Source organism: Aricia agestis, chromosome 7, assembly GCF_905147365.1.
Source record: "Aricia agestis chromosome 7, ilAriAges1.1, whole genome shotgun sequence".
NCBI lineage: Eukaryota > Metazoa > Arthropoda > Insecta > Lepidoptera > Lycaenidae > Aricia > Aricia agestis.
The window spans coordinates 4,554,212-4,575,150 of record NC_056412.1 but is presented as its reverse complement, the minus strand read 5'-3'; the positions used below and the strand labels follow the sequence as shown (position 1 = coordinate 4,575,150).

At 37.5% G+C, this 20,939-nt stretch overlaps 1 protein-coding gene across 4 annotated transcripts in view; it reads right to left on the bottom strand.

Annotated features, from left to right (window-relative positions):
• Window positions 1–1,520: 1,520 nt before the first annotated feature.
• LOC121728769 (cholinephosphotransferase 1) overlaps window positions 1,521–20,939 on the bottom strand; it is a 33,292-nt gene continuing 13,873 nt past the window's right edge. The window contains exons 3-10 of one of the 4 annotated variants that reach the window (XM_042117039.1): window positions 16,894–17,052; window positions 14,268–14,393; window positions 13,000–13,131; window positions 12,346–12,474; window positions 9,003–9,161; window positions 8,442–8,567; window positions 7,717–7,855; window positions 1,521–1,832 (exon numbers count right to left, since the gene is read on the bottom strand). In XM_042117039.1, coding sequence (XP_041972973.1) covers window positions 1,765–1,832; window positions 7,717–7,855; window positions 8,442–8,567; window positions 9,003–9,161; window positions 12,346–12,474; window positions 13,000–13,131; window positions 14,268–14,393; window positions 16,894–17,052 — 1,038 coding nt within the window. In that variant the 3' untranslated portion in view covers window positions 1,521–1,764. The remainder of the gene's footprint in view (window positions 1,833–7,716; window positions 7,856–8,441; window positions 8,568–9,002; window positions 9,162–12,345; window positions 12,475–12,999; window positions 13,132–14,267; window positions 14,394–16,893; window positions 17,053–20,939) is intronic. The other 3 variants (XM_042117036.1, XM_042117038.1, XM_042117037.1) reach the window with 3 other exon arrangements.

Here is a 20,939-nt window from a genome sequence, read left to right as displayed (position 1 = left end):
AGCTTATCACTGCCGCCTCGTCTTATCAGTATCTGTCCATACACATTATACACTCGTTAGTCGTTACTCGACATAATCGTCGTGTAAACTATAATCATCATTATTTTACTTTAGTGTAATTTTGTAAGTAAAATTTTTAATAAATGTTGCCCAAAATTTTATTGCGTAGCTACGCGTAGCGATTGTCCACCGCGTAGACCAGATTTATTTTTTAATGAAATAAGGGGCAAACGAGCAAACGGGTCACCTGATGGAAAGCAACTACCGTCGCCCATGGACACTCGCAACATCAGAAGAGCTGCAGGTGCGTTGCCGGCCTTTTAAGAGGGAATAGGTGTAAGGTGAGGGTAAGTAAGGGAATAGGATAGGGTAGGGAAGGGAATAGGGTAAGGGATTAGGCCTCCGGTAAACTCACTCACTCGGCGAAACACAGCGCAAGCGCTGTTTCACGCCGGTTTTTTTGTGAGCCCGTGGTATTTCTCCGGTCGAGCCGGCCCATTCGTTCCAAAGCATGACTCTACCACGTTTTTTAGATATAAGCAATTCCTGTAACCTCCATCTAGATTATTTCAGCAGTTTAACTGAGAAACAGACTAGTCTTTGCATAGTGTATCTACTTGGTACTTAATAGTATGGGTAAACAAAAAAATACAACAAAATATAATATCTAATTATAATACTTTATTTATTAATCACAATTTTAAGCCAACCGTGTGTAAGTAACATCCCCAACCTAGTTCCTAACTCCCATTGGTATAATCGTACAAACTTTAACGTTCCATCAAAATCGGAGTGACAGTTTCACAATTTACATTTTACACTGACAAAGACCTTACAACACTTGTACGGTGTACCCAAAACTTAGTTTACCAAAGAAAAAAAACGAGCAATGGGATAACTCGAAGGCTATTGATTGCCCCCCATTTACCATTGTGACACCACAGAAGATCCACTTTATCTTTAAACGATGAAATAGAAATTGTAATATGTAATAACTAATAATAATTATCACAATATTATCATCATCCTATCCCGTCCATTGTTGAACGTAGACCTCCCCCAATAATCGCATATTAATGATCACGATCTCGGCCCCATTCTTCAAATCGAGCTGTAGATTGTAGAATGCAGCTCGAAGGACCGGCGTCGTCATAGTTCATACGCTACATTTGCCTTATAAATAACTCCAACGATCAGAATAGGTATTAGTAACAAAAAATGTATCTTTAACTAGTAGTTTCGTATAGTACCAACGCCTACACGCAAAAAATAGCTCGTTCACAGCATACCTTTATTTACCACAACCACAAGTTGAGGTATATATATCCTGCTTTCCTTTATTCTTTATCAGTGCCTAATCATTATTGGTTTATGTTGTTAGAGTCCGTTCAAGATAAAAAAACCTCTTTATAATAATTTATAACTTATAAGTGTAGATTATTTAAGTAGACATCAATATTATAAATAATACTTTTGCATAAGTATTAATGTTTTTTACATGTTTATGTATAACCAAGCGAGTAATAGGATATTAAATTGTGATTTTTGCTATTTTTACTTTTTGATTTTCTTTGTTAATAGTTAACTACTATCTAGAATTTTTACAAAAGGTCGGCAAAAGTTAAATTATTAGGCCCTTCAAACCGGCTATCTCAATAATTCTCAAACTGTAGCTAGTTTTGGCCAAGGTGTGGTCGTTAAAAAGTCGTTTGTGAATTAAATTTATTTGACTTTAGAACTAAACTTTACGGTAACTCAAAGTTGTTAGCTGTCTGTGTCGTTAAGGAGCGGCACGGCGTCCTCGGCCTCCGACTTGTCGCTGTCACTGCTCACTGAAAAAGAAATAAATGCTGTATACATTGCTTCAGGAACCCAATTCTAGTACCTCGAATCTTAATTTCGCGAGACAATCCCGCTTGAGTACGGCCTGAGTACGGGGAAAATGGCTAAACGCAAGGTAACGATCGAACTTAGATCAGAAGTACGAGAATTAAGGTCTTTAGCGATTATGGTCCAAACCACAAGGCGAGACACAAAATATAAACTTTGTGACTAGCCTCGACTATGAAGACAATGATTCACCCAAGGGGTTACATGAGAAGCGAGTAAAGTTATCACTTATTACCAAGCAAGAAAAAAATGAATAACTAACTCTAATGCTAAGTACTCACATGCGGTTTTGCTCGATAGTTTTAAACTGACAGCTCGAAGGCTCGCATCCGGCTTGATGGAATTAAATATATCGATTTAGAATAAAACTATCGAGCAATGCTGAATGTGTGGACGAAATCCCGAGCCGCGGGTTTTGCTCGACGTTATTGCTCGATCGAGCAAAACCGTATGTGAGAACTTAGCATAACGCAATCGAGCTCAAACTTTTGTGATAAATTTTATAGTGACATTGCTTAATATATTCTTATTTTATTAGTTTTTGAAATTTCTGCAATCCTATAACTATTTCTATAAGGGATAACACTGTAAAGCTAAAAGAGTTTTGTTCCTCACAAAATTTATCAAATAGCAAAACAATTTCGCCCAACAGATGGCGCTTAGTATAAATAAATATTATAAGATCTTTTGTAGATAAAACATTCACATGCTAATTCTGAAATTCATAATAATAATATAATATGAACTATAACGTCTGATATGTAATTAACTATTTTAAATAGTGTACTGCATAGCAAAATAATAATTACTAAGGAACTTTTGCCTGGGATATTTATTGCTAGGTTAAGGGTGGGTTGCACCAACTTACTTTAACTATAACTACAATGCAAAATGTCAAATCTGTGGTTTAAGTAAAAAATGGACGCCATATTAAACCATAACCTTAAGCACGACAAGGCTTTAAATGCACGTGGCGTAAAAAGGAACTAACGCTATCATCATACTGCTGGTAAAGGAGAACTGTCAAAAATGGCGTCATTTTTTACAGTTCTCCTTTACCAGCAGCGCCCCCGCCCACGTTCATTTATAACCTTGTTGAACCAGCTGCATCTGTCAATTTCTCCGGTCAAAGTTAAGGTTAAAGTTAAAGCTAAATTTAGCCTTAACTATAAAAATAATTTTAGCTTTAACCACGCCTCTGGTGCAACCCACCCATAGGGTCTATTTCACCACTTTCTGATAAGTGTCGGATAGGCAAATACATGACACTTTTGACAGATAGAGTATGGAGTATCTGTCAGATAGGTTGTCTACTTATAGCCTATCCGAGTCTTATCAGGAAGTGGCGAAACACGCCCTAAGATAGCAAAACTTTAATAGCTATAAGAAATACCTGGCTATACGATGCGTTAATAATAATTATAAAAGGGATAACAAAAGTTCATGCAACTAAGGTGTACTCGGGGAATCGAGACAGTAGCATTCATTGACTCCTTTTCAAAAAACTTGTCATTTCTATATAAACCGCGATTGACAATGAAGTGTCAGATGTTCCTAGTCTAAGGGCGATATCGTATTTTGCATACTCGATGTGAACTGAATATGAAGCATATCTTCGAACTCATAAAAAGTTGGAGATTATCATTAAGAGTTGGTTGGTTGGTTAGAGGTTTTCCGATGAATCTGTTTTATTTTTATTTCCCCCGTACGTAATACAGGTCAATTTTTACAAAAATATTTTATGTTTTTTACATTGGCTTGATTTTTACATATTTTCTTCTTACATTCCTTGTCTCCTAATAATTCTCTCATAATCTGTGTCTTTATAAGAGGTCTATTTTATTCTTAAATATTCTAAATACCGTGCGAGCATTTTTCATTTAGCGCCTAGACTAAAAATGTCAATGATCGCTACCGCCTCGTTTCGCCGAGTACAGTGTAGTGATTTTCAATAAAATATAAGCTTGGGGTAGTTGGCAATCAGTATATTGTTTTTACACTAGTAATTACAGTCAAAAAAATTAAAGTTAAACTGTTATCACATTGTCTATTATACCTATAATGTGACAGCCGAAACCAAATACTGCCGGTTTACCATCTTTTTTTTTTATGAAATAAGGGGGCAAACGAGCAAACGCGTCACCTGATGGAAAGCAACTTCCGTCGCCCATGGACACTCGCAGCATCAGAAGAGCTGCAAGTGCTTTGCCGGCCTTTTAAGAGATCTTAATAATCTACTTAAGATTTAAATAATTTGACCGTACACCCATTAAAAGGGGGAAAATGTATGTAATGTCCAGGGGGGTGAGCCAAAAAGTTTTCATTTTCGCTTCGATTAAGAATCGCCGATGAAAATGTATGGAATTGACATAAGCGTTCGTTAATATGACGTTGACGTTCGACTCGTCTTATGTCAATTCCATACGGCGTTTTGATCGGCGATTCTATAACGAAGCGAAAACGAAAAAGTTTCGGCTAAATGGTCAGTACCATCTAGATCTATACTATAATACTACTACAGCCCTCACACATTAGCCCTTTTGCAAAAAAATATTTTGAAAATTACTTACTGAAATTGTCTTACACAGGTGATTTTATTTAATCTACAGATAGATTCAAATCAGCTGTGAGATCATCGATATTGTGTATCAATAGGACATATTACTGCAATGTTTTCACGCTAGGCGGTAGCACTAGCACAGACAGTAAACAAAAATTTTCGTTCGACGTTTGATAACGTTTCTGTCAATAGATATGACGTGTGCAACTTGGTCGGTATTGTGATTTCCGCTTGTTGTAATATGTGAATGGAAGAAAAAAAATATTTATGTAGACCAGAACATTATACTTATTCATTAATTTCTGTGAGAGAATAAATATTTCTTTTCTTCCATTCACCTATTACAACAAGCGGAACTCACAACATGGTCCTTCGAGCCGGATTTTAACCAGCGACCTATGTACCGTGTTGTGAATTCCGCTTGTTGTAATAGGTGAATAGTAGAAAAGAAATAATTATGTAAACTAGAACATTATATTCATTAATTTCTGTGAGAGAATGACAAACAAAATCTAAGAAAGTTCATGTATATGACAATCAACTTTTTAATATTTAGAACCAGTCCGACCTTCAGTAAAAAGGTTCTAAATAGTCGGATTATTTATTGTATGTGCTAGTAACGCCCTCTGCGGCAACCTGAGCGTAATATTCCCTATTGACTTTTTTCATTTGTGTAATTTTCGCAAAACGTTAAATTATGACATAGCAATCACCAACACAGGCAACACTATTTACTAACCTGAGCCTCCTTTTGTAGCGTTACTACTTTACTCTGAAACTCACAATTAATAGCTAAATACATGGACTATATTATGTTTACTAACATTATGACTTCATTTGGTGTTAATAAAATAGATATTACATGTTGCCTATAACCGATGTTTAACAACTTTATACATACTATCAGATAAGTTGATTCCTAGGCAGATGGGGGACCTACGTTGTTTAGTCGCGACTCGCGTTACGTCAAACCCATCCGCCCAAATTAACATTGAATTAACATGATCCGACCAAATGACGTTGGTCTGTCAACTGCCTAGGAATTCATTTCCTCGATGGTACATTATTACATACATTTATAAAAAATAAATGAAATAAAGATGAATAAAAACTGCTATATATCCAAAACGATAATTAAATATAAATGTAATTATTATAGTAATTATTATAATACGTACACTTTATATTGTTTTGTGCATTAAATAATAAAACTCACGTAGTAAATGTACACTTATATTTCACATACAAAATACACACTACATCGGTACATCTATATATAACACTTATGTACAGTACCTAGACCTACCCTTGCAGCACGCTAAACCGCTTTCGCTAAGCGGTAGCGACAAAACCTGCCGAGGTATTCTTTTATGAATCGTCACTTAGTGTACAGTATACTAGAATCACAACAAGTCTAATAACAATGAAAACAATCCTGTCTAGATATGTAGGGCAGCGCTCTGAGGGTAGCGGAGCGGGTAGCAAAGCGTGGAGAGTTTTAAACGTCTACAGTTTTATATATATCTTCTGCTAAAGTTTTGTATGGTTTAAAATCTAACAATTTTAAATTTTTACACTTGATCAGTACTGAAATATGCGTTTTATTTGAAATTCTCCACCACACATAGCGCTACTGTATAACGAAAACGAATACCAATATTACAGACTTTTTACAAACAAAAATATTTACATTCTAGCTGAACATCATCTAAGAGCTAGCTAGACACACTGCTCACTACGAGTCAGAGAATGTTATGTGTATATGTATCATGTATATTAATAGCTGTTTCTACTATAAATAATAACGAACAGTTATTTAGTTGATAGTCGCTTAACCTAACACCATGTGAGCACTCTTATTTCTACGTGTATGTAGCTAGGAATCACTGTTACACTTTTAGTGAGATTTAAATGGTTTTTAAGCAGTTATATTGCAGCCAAGTATTAAGTACTTCGAAATGTATGATAAATGTTAATTTATTAATTTTTCGCCAGAAGTTCCGATGTTTAAATGATATAGCATAGTATGTTAATAACAAGCCAAAACTATACCAACTACAAAAGAACGATTCATAGACAATACATAAAAGAGAAGGAGCGAGCCAACACCATAAGAAGTCGAACTATCCATAATGCATGACCGTCAAAGTTCAAATTTTGTCTAAGTAGATTATCTATTTTATGTCTAATGCAAGAAACCCCTTTATCTATTTCATAGCATGAAATTAATGATTAGGGTTGCCAGATTAAAAACGAGATTTCCCGAACACACAAGCGAACAACCTCTAGTGCAAAATATTAACGTAAAAGACGAACCAAACGCGTACCTCCCATTTGAATTCTGTAAGAATGCGCCACATCTACAACATTTATTCTTTATTTTTATGTTATACTACTACTGAATACAATTTTGGACGATGATCGCATACATGGGATGGCTTTTATTAGTAAGTAACAAATTATTACACTAACATTTAACATCTATTGTATTGAGAAACAACACCAAGATCATTTATGTACTAACAGACATATAGTAATACAGTGTGTTTGTGTAAACGCCGTTATCCTTGAAACCTCCTATGAGAACAATGCTGGGAACTCAAAAAATCCGTCTTCATACCCATACAAATTGCCGATCCGGGCATCCGTATGGGTATGAAGACGGTATTTTTTTTGAGTTCCCAGCATTGTTCTCATACAAAAAGTTGTTCATTTTGACGGTCTCATTGATGGTTTCAAGGATAACGGTGTTTACACAAAAACACTGTATATTACAATATAATATTCCTGGTATGATATAGGAGCGTACATCACCCCAGTATCATATTAAAGTGCGGATATATTTATATACAGACATAGTCTGTATATTAATATAGATAAATTCGCGCAGGCAACTCTGCGGGCTTACTGTAGCCTTAATAGGCTATTGGGCAGATTGTAGATATTTCAATAGTAGGCGGCAGTTCAGCTCTTAAGAATTGTTATATTTGTAAAGACGTCTACTACGCGAGTTGCCCTCTTGCACTAACTTGTATTGAAAGTTCTATAAGTCAGGACTGTATGTATTCAGTCTATGAGAGCCTATTAGGCTTCTCGATGGCTCTAAGTCGGGAGGCCCTGAAATATCGGTATAAATTTGAGCTCTTATTGACAACTATTTCGGGGTAACGTATATTAAGTTTGGCTACTAGGGTTCTACGAGGTATCTCGCGAGAGGTAGCCCTACGAGGGCTGTCGCTTGTGCTTGGAGGGGCGGCGCTGCGTACCGTTGTTGGCGGCGCGGGGCGGGGCCGCGGCGGGTGCGGGGGGCAGGGCGCTGATCCGGAACAGCTGGATCTTGAGGTGCGCGCATATCTCCAGGCAGATCTGCCCGCAGTACCGCATCAGGTCAACTATCACCCAGATCTGAAATAAAACCGTTGAGATTTACTACTTGTAGCTCACTAGCAACAATACTCGTATAAATTTGGAAGTAATTTAAACACTTTTTATGGTTTATTGACTTTTATGACATTGATAGGAGAGAGTCATTGCGGGTTTTGATATTTTATACAGGGTGCAATTAAACCTTCCGGCCAAATTTCGATATATGATCCTGGTTAAAAATAAAAATACACGTATTTTTTCTTTTAAAATCACTCAGTAGTCAGTACTAAAATGTTGAGAAATAGCCTCCGAAAGTTTTCCTAAAAAACACCACCATTAATGGACACTACGCGTCGCCGGCGCGTGCGGGAGGCGCCACCCCCCGCGCACCCCTCGCTCTACCCACTGTTATTGTAAAAAATTAACACCTGCCACCACGCGGAGCTATGCAGCAATAGAGCTCGAGTCAATTATGTCAAACAGCTGTCATGCCACAAACTTAATAACCCTCATTGGAAACAGCTCTCCAGCGACTAATAAGTGGGCGTGTTATCTGATTTCGGCCACGAGATCGCTGTAGGGCTCTAATATTTACTCTGTACTGGATATCAAAGTGCTAACTCACGGCGCAGAGCCACAGCACGTAGTACTCGGGGATGGCGTTGTTAAAGTACTGGTTGAGGAACAGCATCGCGGGTCCCAGCAGCGACCAGTCGTAATATTCCATCTCGCTCTTCGTCATATGCGCCACCTGAAACAGCACGATCATCACAATGTTAATATGTTAATGCACGTCAAGAAAATATATGCTCTCCCATGTTGATACATAAATCTACTCGAGTGCGCAATCCCCTGAAAAACGTAAAATTTGTTCCGATTACAACTAGCCTGTGTGCAGATGTCTTACCCTCTTATTAATAAACGCCCTATAAGCTTTGAATAGTTATACAGTGTTTTGTCTTCTTCAATCCAATTAAAAATTTCACTTGTGTGACAGGAACAAAACACTATATAACTATTCAAAGCTTATACAACGTTTATTAATAAGAGGGTTAGTCTTTATGCTAAATTTTACCGAAATTTACCAAGTATTTCCAAAACAATAAATAGCAAAAAACCAATCAGTTTTTGGGACCCTCACATAGAAAACTGCTATACGAAAAAGTACCAATGTTTTTCCACTCACCACCAGTCTATTGGTGACCTTGGCTGCGACCATCCCGAAGGCGATGATGTAGAGCGAGGGGTGGTTCTCGTACACCTGCGACTCGCTCTTCTGGAAGATGATGAAGGCGGGCACCACGACCAGCGCAAAGGGAATCACCGGGGACACGATGCTCGTACCCTATGGAAATGGCGCTGTAGCGGGTTCTTGGGCGCAAAGCCTGCGGGGCAGCTACTTAGGCGCACTGAAGGCGTGGATTGCACCCGAGGTGTTGAGCGCACCCAAGATGTTGAACGCACCCAAGGTGTTGAACACACCCAACGTGTTGAACGCACCCAAGGTGTTGAACACACCCAAGGTGTTCGATGCACCCAACTCGTGGATTGCACCCAAGGTGTCGAATGCACCCAATTTGTTCAATGTACCCAAGTTGTGGAGCTCACCCAAGATGTTGAATGCACTCCAAGAGTTAACTGCACCCGTAGGCTTTTGTGTCGATTTTTTAAGCAACGCAGGGGTAGCCAACTTTTTGCGTTGTTAATGAATATTTTGAATAAATATATTGTGTACAAGTAGTTGGCTATACCTGATGTAGTTAGTACCAAACGCAAAATGCCAACCCACGTCGATATAATATAAAAACCTACCTATTATGAACAATTCAATTACAAAAACGCAAGATAACATTTTACATAATTACTAAAAAGGTTAGTGGTTAACTGGTTACTTTTATATATTATATATTATATCGAATATCCTCTAAAAAGTTATACGTTCATTAGTCACATGTTTTTTTTATTCTTGATGTTTTTTGAACGTTAAAACTAGACAGTTGAAATTCTCACAGATTATGTATTTATATTGCTTCTATAACAACAAGTACAACTATAGATAAAATTTAATATCTATTTTTGCTCGATATTAAGAGGAGTCCACACCGCCCTTTTTTCCATACAAACGTTGTCCCCTGTTTCCTCCCTGGATAATGCTAGTAGAGTTATAATTTTTTTCCTGAATATCTATGGCCACTAATACGATGTCCCTATGTTTTATTTTTTTTCATAATTTAATTATTAAATAAGGTATGAACGTTCTAAAACCCAAAAAAATGGCCAGATTTTCGCTGTGTTCAAACGTCCAGAAAACAGATTTGGCTAGATTATACAAAAAAAGCAAAACATAGGAACACAGCTCAAGCCTTTTTTTAATCTTTAATGAAAAAAGTACTTAAATCGGTTAAGTTTTGGAGAAGGAATCAGGGGACAACGAATCGTTGATTTTCTGGATTTTCTGCAGTTGTCTCTATCGCGTTCTGCGGTATAGGCTTGAGGTAAGGGAGACAGCTATAGATATTACACGTGCTTTTTTTTCATTTCTCTAGCCCCTGGTGTATCCTCTTAACAAATGGACAATGGTACGGACACCGTCGTGAGCTTGACTCGTACTTGACCGTTTTTTTTCTGTAGTTACTCACATGCCCGTAAAATTATTCGGCGCGTTTTCCACAATGTCTTTCTTTACCTTTATGCTTAAATCATTATCTCTGAGTCTAAATGCAATAGCCCTATCAGACTTTTAATCAATTTGACATAATATAATAAATGATAAGATTTACAGTTAGCGATTTCGTATCAAATTGCTTCCGGCAATATACTACGTCTTGTCTGTAGTACTGTTATCACGAATTGTCATAAACTGTTATCAGTAGCAAGAGCTATAGCGACAAGGTTATATTTAATTTGCAACTTTAGTTATTTTTGAATAAACGAATTTAGGTGTATGTTTCTCGACGCGCAAAATCCTATACTTACCAACTGAATCCAGAGTCACGTTATAAACTATTCTAAATGCACCTGCAACTTTTCTGATGTTGCGAGTGTCCATGGGCAACGGTAATTGTTTTCCATAAGGGAACCCGTTTGCTCGTATGCCCCCTAATTTTATATTAAAAAATACTCTTAAATACTGTTAACAATTTGTATACGGTATTGTATTTAAACGTATAACTTTTTAATAACTTAACAATAGGTGTTAGTAAAACTATATAATGAATATTTCTAATAACAACCATACCAACAACCATTATCCAGACTATTAAAGGGAATCTCACTATTTTTCCTTGACTTTCAGAATTACACTTTCTCAACCTTTGTAAAGCTTAAGGACAAACTGCTACTGTTTTTATCGCATAATTTGTTACAAGTTTGAATGTCAGAGAGTCGAGTAAAAATTAGTTAGTATTAGGTATGACATGCAAAAATAATGTCCTTTCTCATTTGGTCTTTTGAAACTATTAAAGGTAAACTTAAATACTTACAATATATCAAGATCAACTTTATACATTTCTTTATTAAAATAAAAAATATATTTTAATGTATTCTTAGGATAAAATATCAATTAACTTTAATGTTTATTTGGATATTTTACCAAAATGAGAAAACACAAAACTATTTATGTAACCAAGAATATTATAGTAAGTAAGTAGTAAGTAAGTATACAAAATATGTGGGTTTTGTGAATAAAAATACCGGTTTAATACAAAGTATTAAGTATGTAAAATATTTAATTCAATGAATTAAAACGTGTGCCAAAGTTAGCGAGTAATCAAGTCAAGCCGATATTTTTATTATAATTTAAAGACTATGGGATACTTATACCTAGTGACCAAAATATACTACAAAACAAGCATGCACTTAACTCAAAGTTCTAGCGCGACATTGAGTTTATAGATTAGTCGGAAACATTTCTCATAACAGTTTACAAGCATAGAATAATCACAGTTTTACCCAAGTATTACCATAATTTAAAAAATATATGGCCAGCCATCTGCGTCAAATGAGTCTGTAATTACTTTAGCTTTCACCACAAGTCTTTATAAGCGGTTTTAGCAGGCGGTCGAATGATGATGAGTATGGCGCGTGTTAAACACACAGAAGTGCTAGTCGGTACATGCGTTGACTCCGTGTGCGCACGAGTCGCCGTGCAGCCGAGCTAGTGGTGCCCAATCGCTAAAATTTTCGAAAGACGTTAACTTTGAAGAATGTTGAGTGCAATTTTTTAAAAAGAGAATATTTTTCACAAGATATGAAATAATGTGTGACGCAAAACAATATTTGCACATATTATTTTGTATTGTTTTCAAACACAGAATAAACAGTGGACGTTTAATAATGCTATATTATGTAAAGTGGAGGATGATAACACAAGTGCATGTACGTCAATAGATGGCGTTACCATGCCATGTCAAGTTCTACGACAGGTGTCAACAGATGGCGCTGTATTGAAAGCTTGTTGTGCGACAGGTGCCGACATGAGCGCTGCACCACTAGCGCGCCTGCGCGGCTTCGGCGAGTGTATATCTTACTGCGACGGTGGAGCCGTTCTTGCCGACCCCGCCCCTCATGATCACGTTAACGTATCCGTAGGCGAGGTACGCGGACGTGAGCAGCACGCCGTAGTTCGAGATCAGGTTCAGACTGATGTTGATCGGAAGCTGTTAGCGATGGCGCGAGATGGCGTTATCGGTGGCGCGGCGGCGCGGCGGCGACCAATGTCGAAAAAAAAACATTAGCATGCGATAAAATAACGTCCAGGAGGCGCGCGTGTCTTCTTCACTCATTCGATCACTTACGTATTCAAATGGATATGTATTTTTAATTAAAAGGGGTAAGATGTGTGGAACTACAAACTGGCTACGTTATAGCTTAATTAGTAATATCTACATTCTAATCATATCATGTACTACATTGGACACTAAGGTTTAGGATTTTATTTGTAGCCTAGTATACATTTATGGGTTTGTGTTGATTTATCTACCCTAATCTGTCTCTGTTTTGCTGTATCAATATCCAGCCATCAGATGATAAGCGCGAGAAACAAAGACAGAATGTGCGAGGTCAACGGCCGATATTGTCATTAGCAACGATTTGTACTCGTTTACATCTTCTAGCGCAATATTTTAATTTTCTAAATCACACGCTTGAGCTACTTCAAAAGGGGGTAGGCCGACTATTCTTACTGCGACTGTGGATCCGTTTTTCCCGCAGCCTCTAACGCGGAATATCTTCAGAAAGCTAATGATAAAGTAGAGCTGGCCGACCAGGGTGAGGGCGCAGGCCAGGAGCACCGTGGTCATGCCCAAACCCCGAACCTGCCATCCGAGCTAGATTAAGATGATTAAAGATAAATCTAAGCAAGGGACCGTAACAATAGGAAAACATTGATCGCGTATAAAAGTTGCACATTTTCAAATTGAGGGTACATACAAAAAAGACTTGCCATGCGAAGATACCTAAAATTAAAATACAACGATAAGTAAGGATTTTCAAATACTTTTTTCAACAGTTACTCCAACACAAAAAGTAACAAGTACAGATAGAGTCTAAAGATAAATGAGTGAAGACTAACACGAATGGACCACATCAACTTAAAATACTTAAACTAACACATGAATGGGACCTAAGACTAGACCGTGGCCTGACCACGAGAGTCTAAACAATATACATGCTATTAAAAAAACCCACATGAGAGACGATGACACCTAAAGAAGCGTTGGCGCCCAAGCTGGGGCTCAGCCCAGCTAACTAAGTCTAACTTATGTAATACTCGGTACAATACGAAGCTTGGGGTTATATCAGCTAACGGTGGCCTGAGAGTTAGGTAGGTCTTTAAAGAGTGAGGTTTATTTTAGTAATTAATTAATTCTAATGCTATTAATAGTCAAATCTACTGTTTAAATTGTTTCAGCACTTTAATAATATCGGGATTATCTTAATAGACATACCAATTTAGATCTTAATTAATATACCAATTTTGAGGTTATTTAGCGCCATATTAGTGTTAACGGACAATATTATATACCTAATGTTTTTACACCTGGAGTCATAATATTTAAATACGTATCAAGCTTACTTGTGAACGACTTTCTTGAAGTTTTAATTATTTTTTTCTCAACTCTTAATAGAACTAAAAGTTCATTCATGAGTAAACTTTTTATACAAACGATAGAAATCATGCATAATCATAGATCGAAGTTGAAGCGCCAAACAACCAGAAAATAGAAGGAAAATGTAAAGTATATTACAAAAGTGATGAAACAGAATATAGCATTTCAATAGACATGCCCATGCTATTCCAATCTACCCTCTACTGACTAGATATTAGATGAGATTCATAAATCTGTCGTCGCCCTCTCGCTCGGACATACCGGCGCGAGCGAGGCGGGCGATCGCAGATTGATGAGTCTCCGTAACTGTCAGACCACCACGTGTTATATAAGTCTCTCACGGCCACGGTGGAGCCATTCTTGCCGACGCCCCCGGCCGCGATGGCCGCGCCGAGGGCCGTCATTGTGAAGGCGGTGCCCGCGACGCCCGCGCCCGCCAGCGAGTACCGCATCTCCAGCGAGCCCACCTACAGCCATGGCCGACCATAGAGAATAGAGACAGGGACGATCCCGTGTGAGACAACAATTATTTATTGAAAAGTTGTGTGTAGCTCAGATCTCACGTGATATCAGAATATAACGTACCTATACTTTCTGCGCATTATATTGTAATTGCTGATTATTATTTTCTGCGACCAGCAAGTAGGAACATAATTCATTAATGTAAAGTTAGTTCGGAATACAAGAGCAAACAAAATATTATCTCTTTGAAAGATTGGTGTCTCTTTAAAACATCGCCCATTGGTGTGTAAGATATTTAGTCTTCAAAAGATTGTCGTCGTCTCTATTCTCTGTGGTTTAGTACTTAACACCCACAACCACACCTGCTGCTATCGAATATTTAATATGAAGCACTTTCCTCTCTAATCTTTTGTCTATTTCTAACTTCACAATTCGTTACTTTTAAAGCGTACAGGAATGTTCCTGTTTCTTATTTATCGACAGTAATGGCATTACAATGTTCTCGTGTTGTTATGGTACTTTTGCTTTGCTAAGCTGTAGTTTTAACATATATTCTTTTCTTTCTATCGTAGCGGTTACAACTAAAGAGAGACAAGAAGGACTAGTTTATTAAATGGATATTCAAGCTAGGTTAAAAAGTGATTTATAATACGATACCATATAAAACAGAGCATTACTTGATAATTTATTTGGTTAGTTAACGAATAAAAAGTATTTCCCCGTTAGAGTGGCCTTACATGGTCCAGGGTCTTTATATTTACTAATACAGTACCAAATATTGTATTTTTTCACACATTAAACGCTTCGTCTTTCAAATTCTTGTTTTTTTTTCTAATAATAAGTTAAGCGTTAGGAACAGTATAATATTTTATTTTAGTCTAGCCATGCAAACATGTTATTTTTAAATATATTAGAAAAGCAATTGATATTTTATATTACACTTAGATAATATCTTGTTTCATGTGGGTATTTTTAAAATGTTGACACAATAATTAGTTTTTGCTTGATGAACGATAAAACATTTTAATTTGTAAGTGGATTTATAATTTATTTAACTAAAAGCGAATGTGCTGAAACCTTTAGGCTTACAAGAATGCTTGAACAGGATGGCGTTTGGTTTATAATATAAAAAGAAACGATAATTATATGAGGTCTCTTTTGGACCTCCACTTCGAATGTCGCGACAAGTGACGCTGTGGCAGCAGCGGCGGATTATAATCGCTCTTTGACAATCTAGTTTTTTTTTTGCGATTGCTGATGTTGCTACTGAGTACTGCCCTTTGGCCTTTGCGCTTGCCGCAAAATTCGAGGAAGAGGCCTGAAGAATTTTCATTCGCTTTTAATTATACACATAAACAAGTAACGATTGTTTGCTTATCAGGCCAATTTTGGCCTTCGAACAGATGAAGTGCATGTTTGCACAAAAAAATATATCACACACATCCAATAAGCTTTTATTTACGACCTGAACGAGTGCCATGGGAAACTAAACATAAGAAGAATAATTTCTTGATCGATTTATGTAAAAAGGAAGTAAGAAACAAGCAGACCTAAAGGATCAAACGACCATTTAGGGTCTACACAGACGGACCACATTTCAACTGCAATCCAACCGCAAATTGCAGTTCAAGTGCTGTTTGAATGCAGTTGACACGACTGCAATACGACTACAATAGAACTGCAAACCAAACGCGCAGTCGGATTGCAGTTCAGTTGCAGTCAGCGTGCAGTCGTGCTGTAGACCCTTACCGTTTCTGTTTACCATTTTATGATACTAATTCTTTCAAGAGATTTACTTTTTATTTCTAGTTTCTCATGGAATATGTATTTTAACTACTATCGCATTTGAGTTTCGTTCGGGGCAAACGGCCCATATAACAGTAATAATTACATTATGCTAGCACACCGACGCTACGAACCAAGAATTAGCTATCCGATTTGTAGTGTATTCATAAATAAAGATATGCCCCGCCTACTTGGGTAGGTAGTGGGGAGAGTAGTAGTGGTCGCTCGACTTCGGTCTGACGATCACTTCTCCTATCAGCTCGAGTGGTGGGGCATATCTTTATGTATCAATATTCAATACACTACACGATTTACTATGAGTATATTCCCGGTAGGGCGGTATTTTAAAAGTGTTTATTAAAGTATTAAGTATGCTCGTATGCTAAAAACAGGAAAACTCCAATCAGTGTGTTGGCGATATTCGTTATAACTTATATGGTTAAATCTCGCTCTAAGGCCACGGACACAAAGTCAGTGGGACAGCGGCGCGGGGTGCGGCGTACAAGCCGGCTACCCGCGCCGCAGCCGCCCCGCTGCCCGCTGAGTTCGTGTTCATGGCCTAACTGTCTGTACTGCGAATTTTAATCGCGCGGATTTTTTTCGTACTTCTACAACACATTGGATCTAGTCTTGTTAAATGAATAAATAACGCTCACAGTTCGCGGCGTCGATGTGCTAACAGCCATACTTATAATGCACTTTCTACGCTATCTACATTACCTGAGTGGCCCAGAAGTCAGCGCCGATGGTGGCGGAGACGAGGTGTATGAGTATGATGGCGTACTGCGCCTCGGTGACGTCGATGCGGCCCATGCGCAGCGTACCCGTCACGTACGCCTGCCAGTGCGCGCAGTAGAACAGCGTCATCGCGCAGAAGCACTGAAATGTCACGTCATATCTATCAAAACGTTTTTTGTCATAGTAAGGGTCAGTTTATACTTTAAAACGAACTAGAGATCGCCCAATGGTCGAAATTCGACCTTAGTTTCAATGGCATTAGGACTACTACCACAGAATAGATAATGGTACAAGTATACATTTAATTTGTAATAAAATATTGACTCTATAATTTTTTTTTTCAACTCTTGTCTCTGGGACTCAGCTGATCTCAGACTGGCCGTGTTAGCATTGTCTAATAGTATCTAAAATTCAATAAAAAAAAACTATAATCCATTTTCAATTTGTCAACTTGTTATCAGCAGATTTCAACCATAAATTAAAGAGTAAAAATTGTGATAAAAGCATAATTTCATAATAATATTAGCTCGATGCACTCCTTCACCATATAAACTATAACTGTGCAAAATTTCATTTACCTACGTTTCCGCATTTTTCGTCAAAAGGTATACAAAGTTTTTCGCTTGCGTATTATTATATAGATAATAAAATATACTGTGGAAGATTAAGAGGAGTCCACACCGCCGTTTTTCCATACAAACGCTGTCCCCTGTTTCCTCCCTGGATAATGCCGGTAGAGTTATGATTTTTTCCTGAATATCAATGGCCACTATTAGCATGTCCCTATGTTTTCTTTTTTTTCATAATTTTATTATTAAAAAAGATATGAACGTCCAAAAACCCAAAAAGATGGCAAGATTTTCCTCTGTGTTCAAAGACCTAGAAAACAAAACTGGCTAAAATATACAAAAAAAAAAACATAGGAACACAGCTCAAGCCTTGCTTTAATTCTTAATGAAAAAAGTACTTAAATCGGTTAAGTTTTGGAGAAGGAATCAGCGGACAACGAAACGAAGATTTTCTGTTCTTTTATTAGAACTTTTGTCGTGTTGTCTCTATCGCGCTCTGCGGTGGGAGACTTGAGATTGGTGAGAAAGCAATACATTTTCAAATACCTATTTTCAATTTCTCTCGCTCCTGCGTAGCTAGCACAGGGTTTCCCAGTCGATTCTTCGAAAGAAAGTAATGGCAGTTTCTTTCCCATGTCTACATATCTTATTCCCGAGCATGGCACCACCCATCGACTTGAGTTTCAGTGGACAAAGACAAGAAACTCTTTCCATAGCAACCATTAAAGCAACGGCAATTATTTTTTTTTGACATTTAGTTTCTTGGTTCTTTTTTTTAATTATGGCACCTCGGCTATAAAACCATAGCCAGTGTCGAGTAAATGGCGGCAAATTCAAAAAATCGACGTGTAGCAACCTTGTCTATAGCCGGAATTATAGTTTTGATCTACGAAATACGAATAATAAAAACTAAGGAACTTTATTATTCGTAGTTTGTAGATCAAAACTATAATTCCGGCTATAGACAGGGTTGCTATACATCGATTTTTTGAATTTGCCGCCATTTACTCGACACTGGCCATGGTTTTATAGCCAAGTGCCATAATAAAAATAAAAACAGAATCAAGAAACTAAATGTCAAAAGCGGATCATCATGCTTGACATATAGTTTTTTAAAAGCGAAAGATATCGAGATACGAAAGAAACTTTTACTCCAATGTTTTTCCGGTAAAACTGTCAAAATTTAGTTTCTTTCGTTTGTCTACGTGCTTGTGCTAGCTATGCTGGGGTATCCTCTTAACTCAGTGAAAAAATGATTTCACGATGCACACCTACGTTGGTTGTCTAGCTCGGGGCGGGCTTGAAGTTTTAGTAACTGGGGCTATTATATATATTTGGGCGGTAGAATGTATGAGAAATAACTCTCATACATACATATTTTAACAACGTTGACGTTACGATTGGTGAGATTTTGAGAGATTTCATTGGTTACCAAGACAACGCACTGGCTGGAGGGATTGGCACTAATAAAGGAATGCCCTCACTAACTACTTACACACTATAGTATAAACCCTAAATTTTCTCACCGTTTATATCTTCCCTGGACTTCCACGAATATTTCAATACTTGAATTTGGCAAATCAGTTCAGCCGTTCTCGAGTTATAGCGAGACTAACAAAACTGAAGTTATTTTTATTAGGGTCCCGTACCCTAAGTGTAAAAACATGACCCTATTACTAAGACTTCGATGTCTGTTTCCATATAAATAGAAGTCAGAAATTACGCGTAAAAGTTACATAACGACGAACTGATTACAAGCAAAATTATACGATTTGTATGCGATAGTAACAATAATTACTATTGATTAAATGAGGTTTTCCTGCGCGAATCGTAGACAGGATGTTACAGCATATAGGACGTACTTAAGGTAGTGTACGGTCTACGGAAGTGAAAACTGTAAAGAATGTAATGACTAGAGAAGTAGTTAATGTCTCGTAATGTTCAGATAATAATAATTATTATAGAAGTGCATAATATGCTTATTTTTAAGTGAAGTATATTCAGGTGTGGTAATTATTAACGCCTACAAAGTTGCAGGTAAAATCTTAATTTTTGTCATCGACATTAATTACGATGTGTTGGTTTATTTCTTAGGCCCGATTCGACCAAACTTGAAGTTACACGAGTATAACTATCATGAGAATAATTTTACTCCTTTAATTTACTCTAGGATATTATCGTTTGCATTTTACCAAGTTACTCAAAGAGTATGAAATAAAATGTCAATTATAGTTCACAATGACACCGACCGTGACAGTTGACACCCTGTTGTGCAACTATTCTCAGTTTAATATTTACTCCACCAAAATAGCCCGTGTAAATATTTACTCCCGTGTAATTACCTTATTCTTGGGTTAGAAGTTGGAAAAACGCAAAACCAGCTTACTCTTAGATTAGGAGACAGTTATACTTGAGTAAAATTTTACTCCAGTTTGGTCGAATCCGCCCTTAATGTTTTTAACTTGTTCTAAACATAAATGCATAACGTTTTCTTCAGTAGGTACTATCCACTGACCTCCAAGTACGCTGGACTTATGATACCCTCTGAAATGACAGCTATTTTTTGAGTCTATTTGAAGCGGAATCAGCGCCCCTAATGCGGGGGAAGAGAACTAAATCTGACGTAAAAATGACGTTTGCAAGTCGCCATATTGGCGCTGATAGCAGTAGTGGGAGTACTTGGAACTAATACTAGTTTCTACAACCAATAGCGATTAAGCGGCCATTTGCAAGTTACGTCAGATTAGTTCTCTTCCCCCGCATTGGGGGCGCTGATTCCGCTTCAAATAGGCACAAAAAACAGTTGGGATACCCCAGTCCAGCGTACTTGTATAATGGAGGTCAGTGGTACTATCAGAGAAGGTGATTCCTAGGCAAATGGGGGATGTAGTTCGGACACGTTACGTCAAACCCAGCCGACAGATCACAATAGTTAATATGACGTTGGTCTGTCAATTGCCTAGCGACCTATGGCGGGTATTAAAAGTAAAGAACAGCATGAGATTGAGAATATTAATTACTGCAATTAGTCATCTCATTAGGGCAAATCAGATTTTTTATAAGCTAGGTGTTTATAAAGAATAAAAAATTAATAATTTTTAGTTGTATTGCAAACAAATGGCAAAAATTCGTTATTTTTAAAAATGAAAGTACTAGATAATATACTTAGTAGGGACGTCAATATGATCCGGGGGGGGGCAGCTGCCCCCCCTCGGTACGCCCATGGAGCCCAAGTCTGAATGGACTGCACGTCGTCAGTGAGTAGTGACGTCACGCGTCGGTCGCTCCTCCATCATCACATGAGTGATGAGACTCAGTAATTGCTCATACTTGATTTGGCGTCGATCCAGAGACATTTTGGTGAAATAAACGCTTGGGAACTATAGAATTTGCAAATATTTCGCTATTTTAAACTATATACACTAGATATTGCTAACGACGCGAGAGAAATCTGTTCAA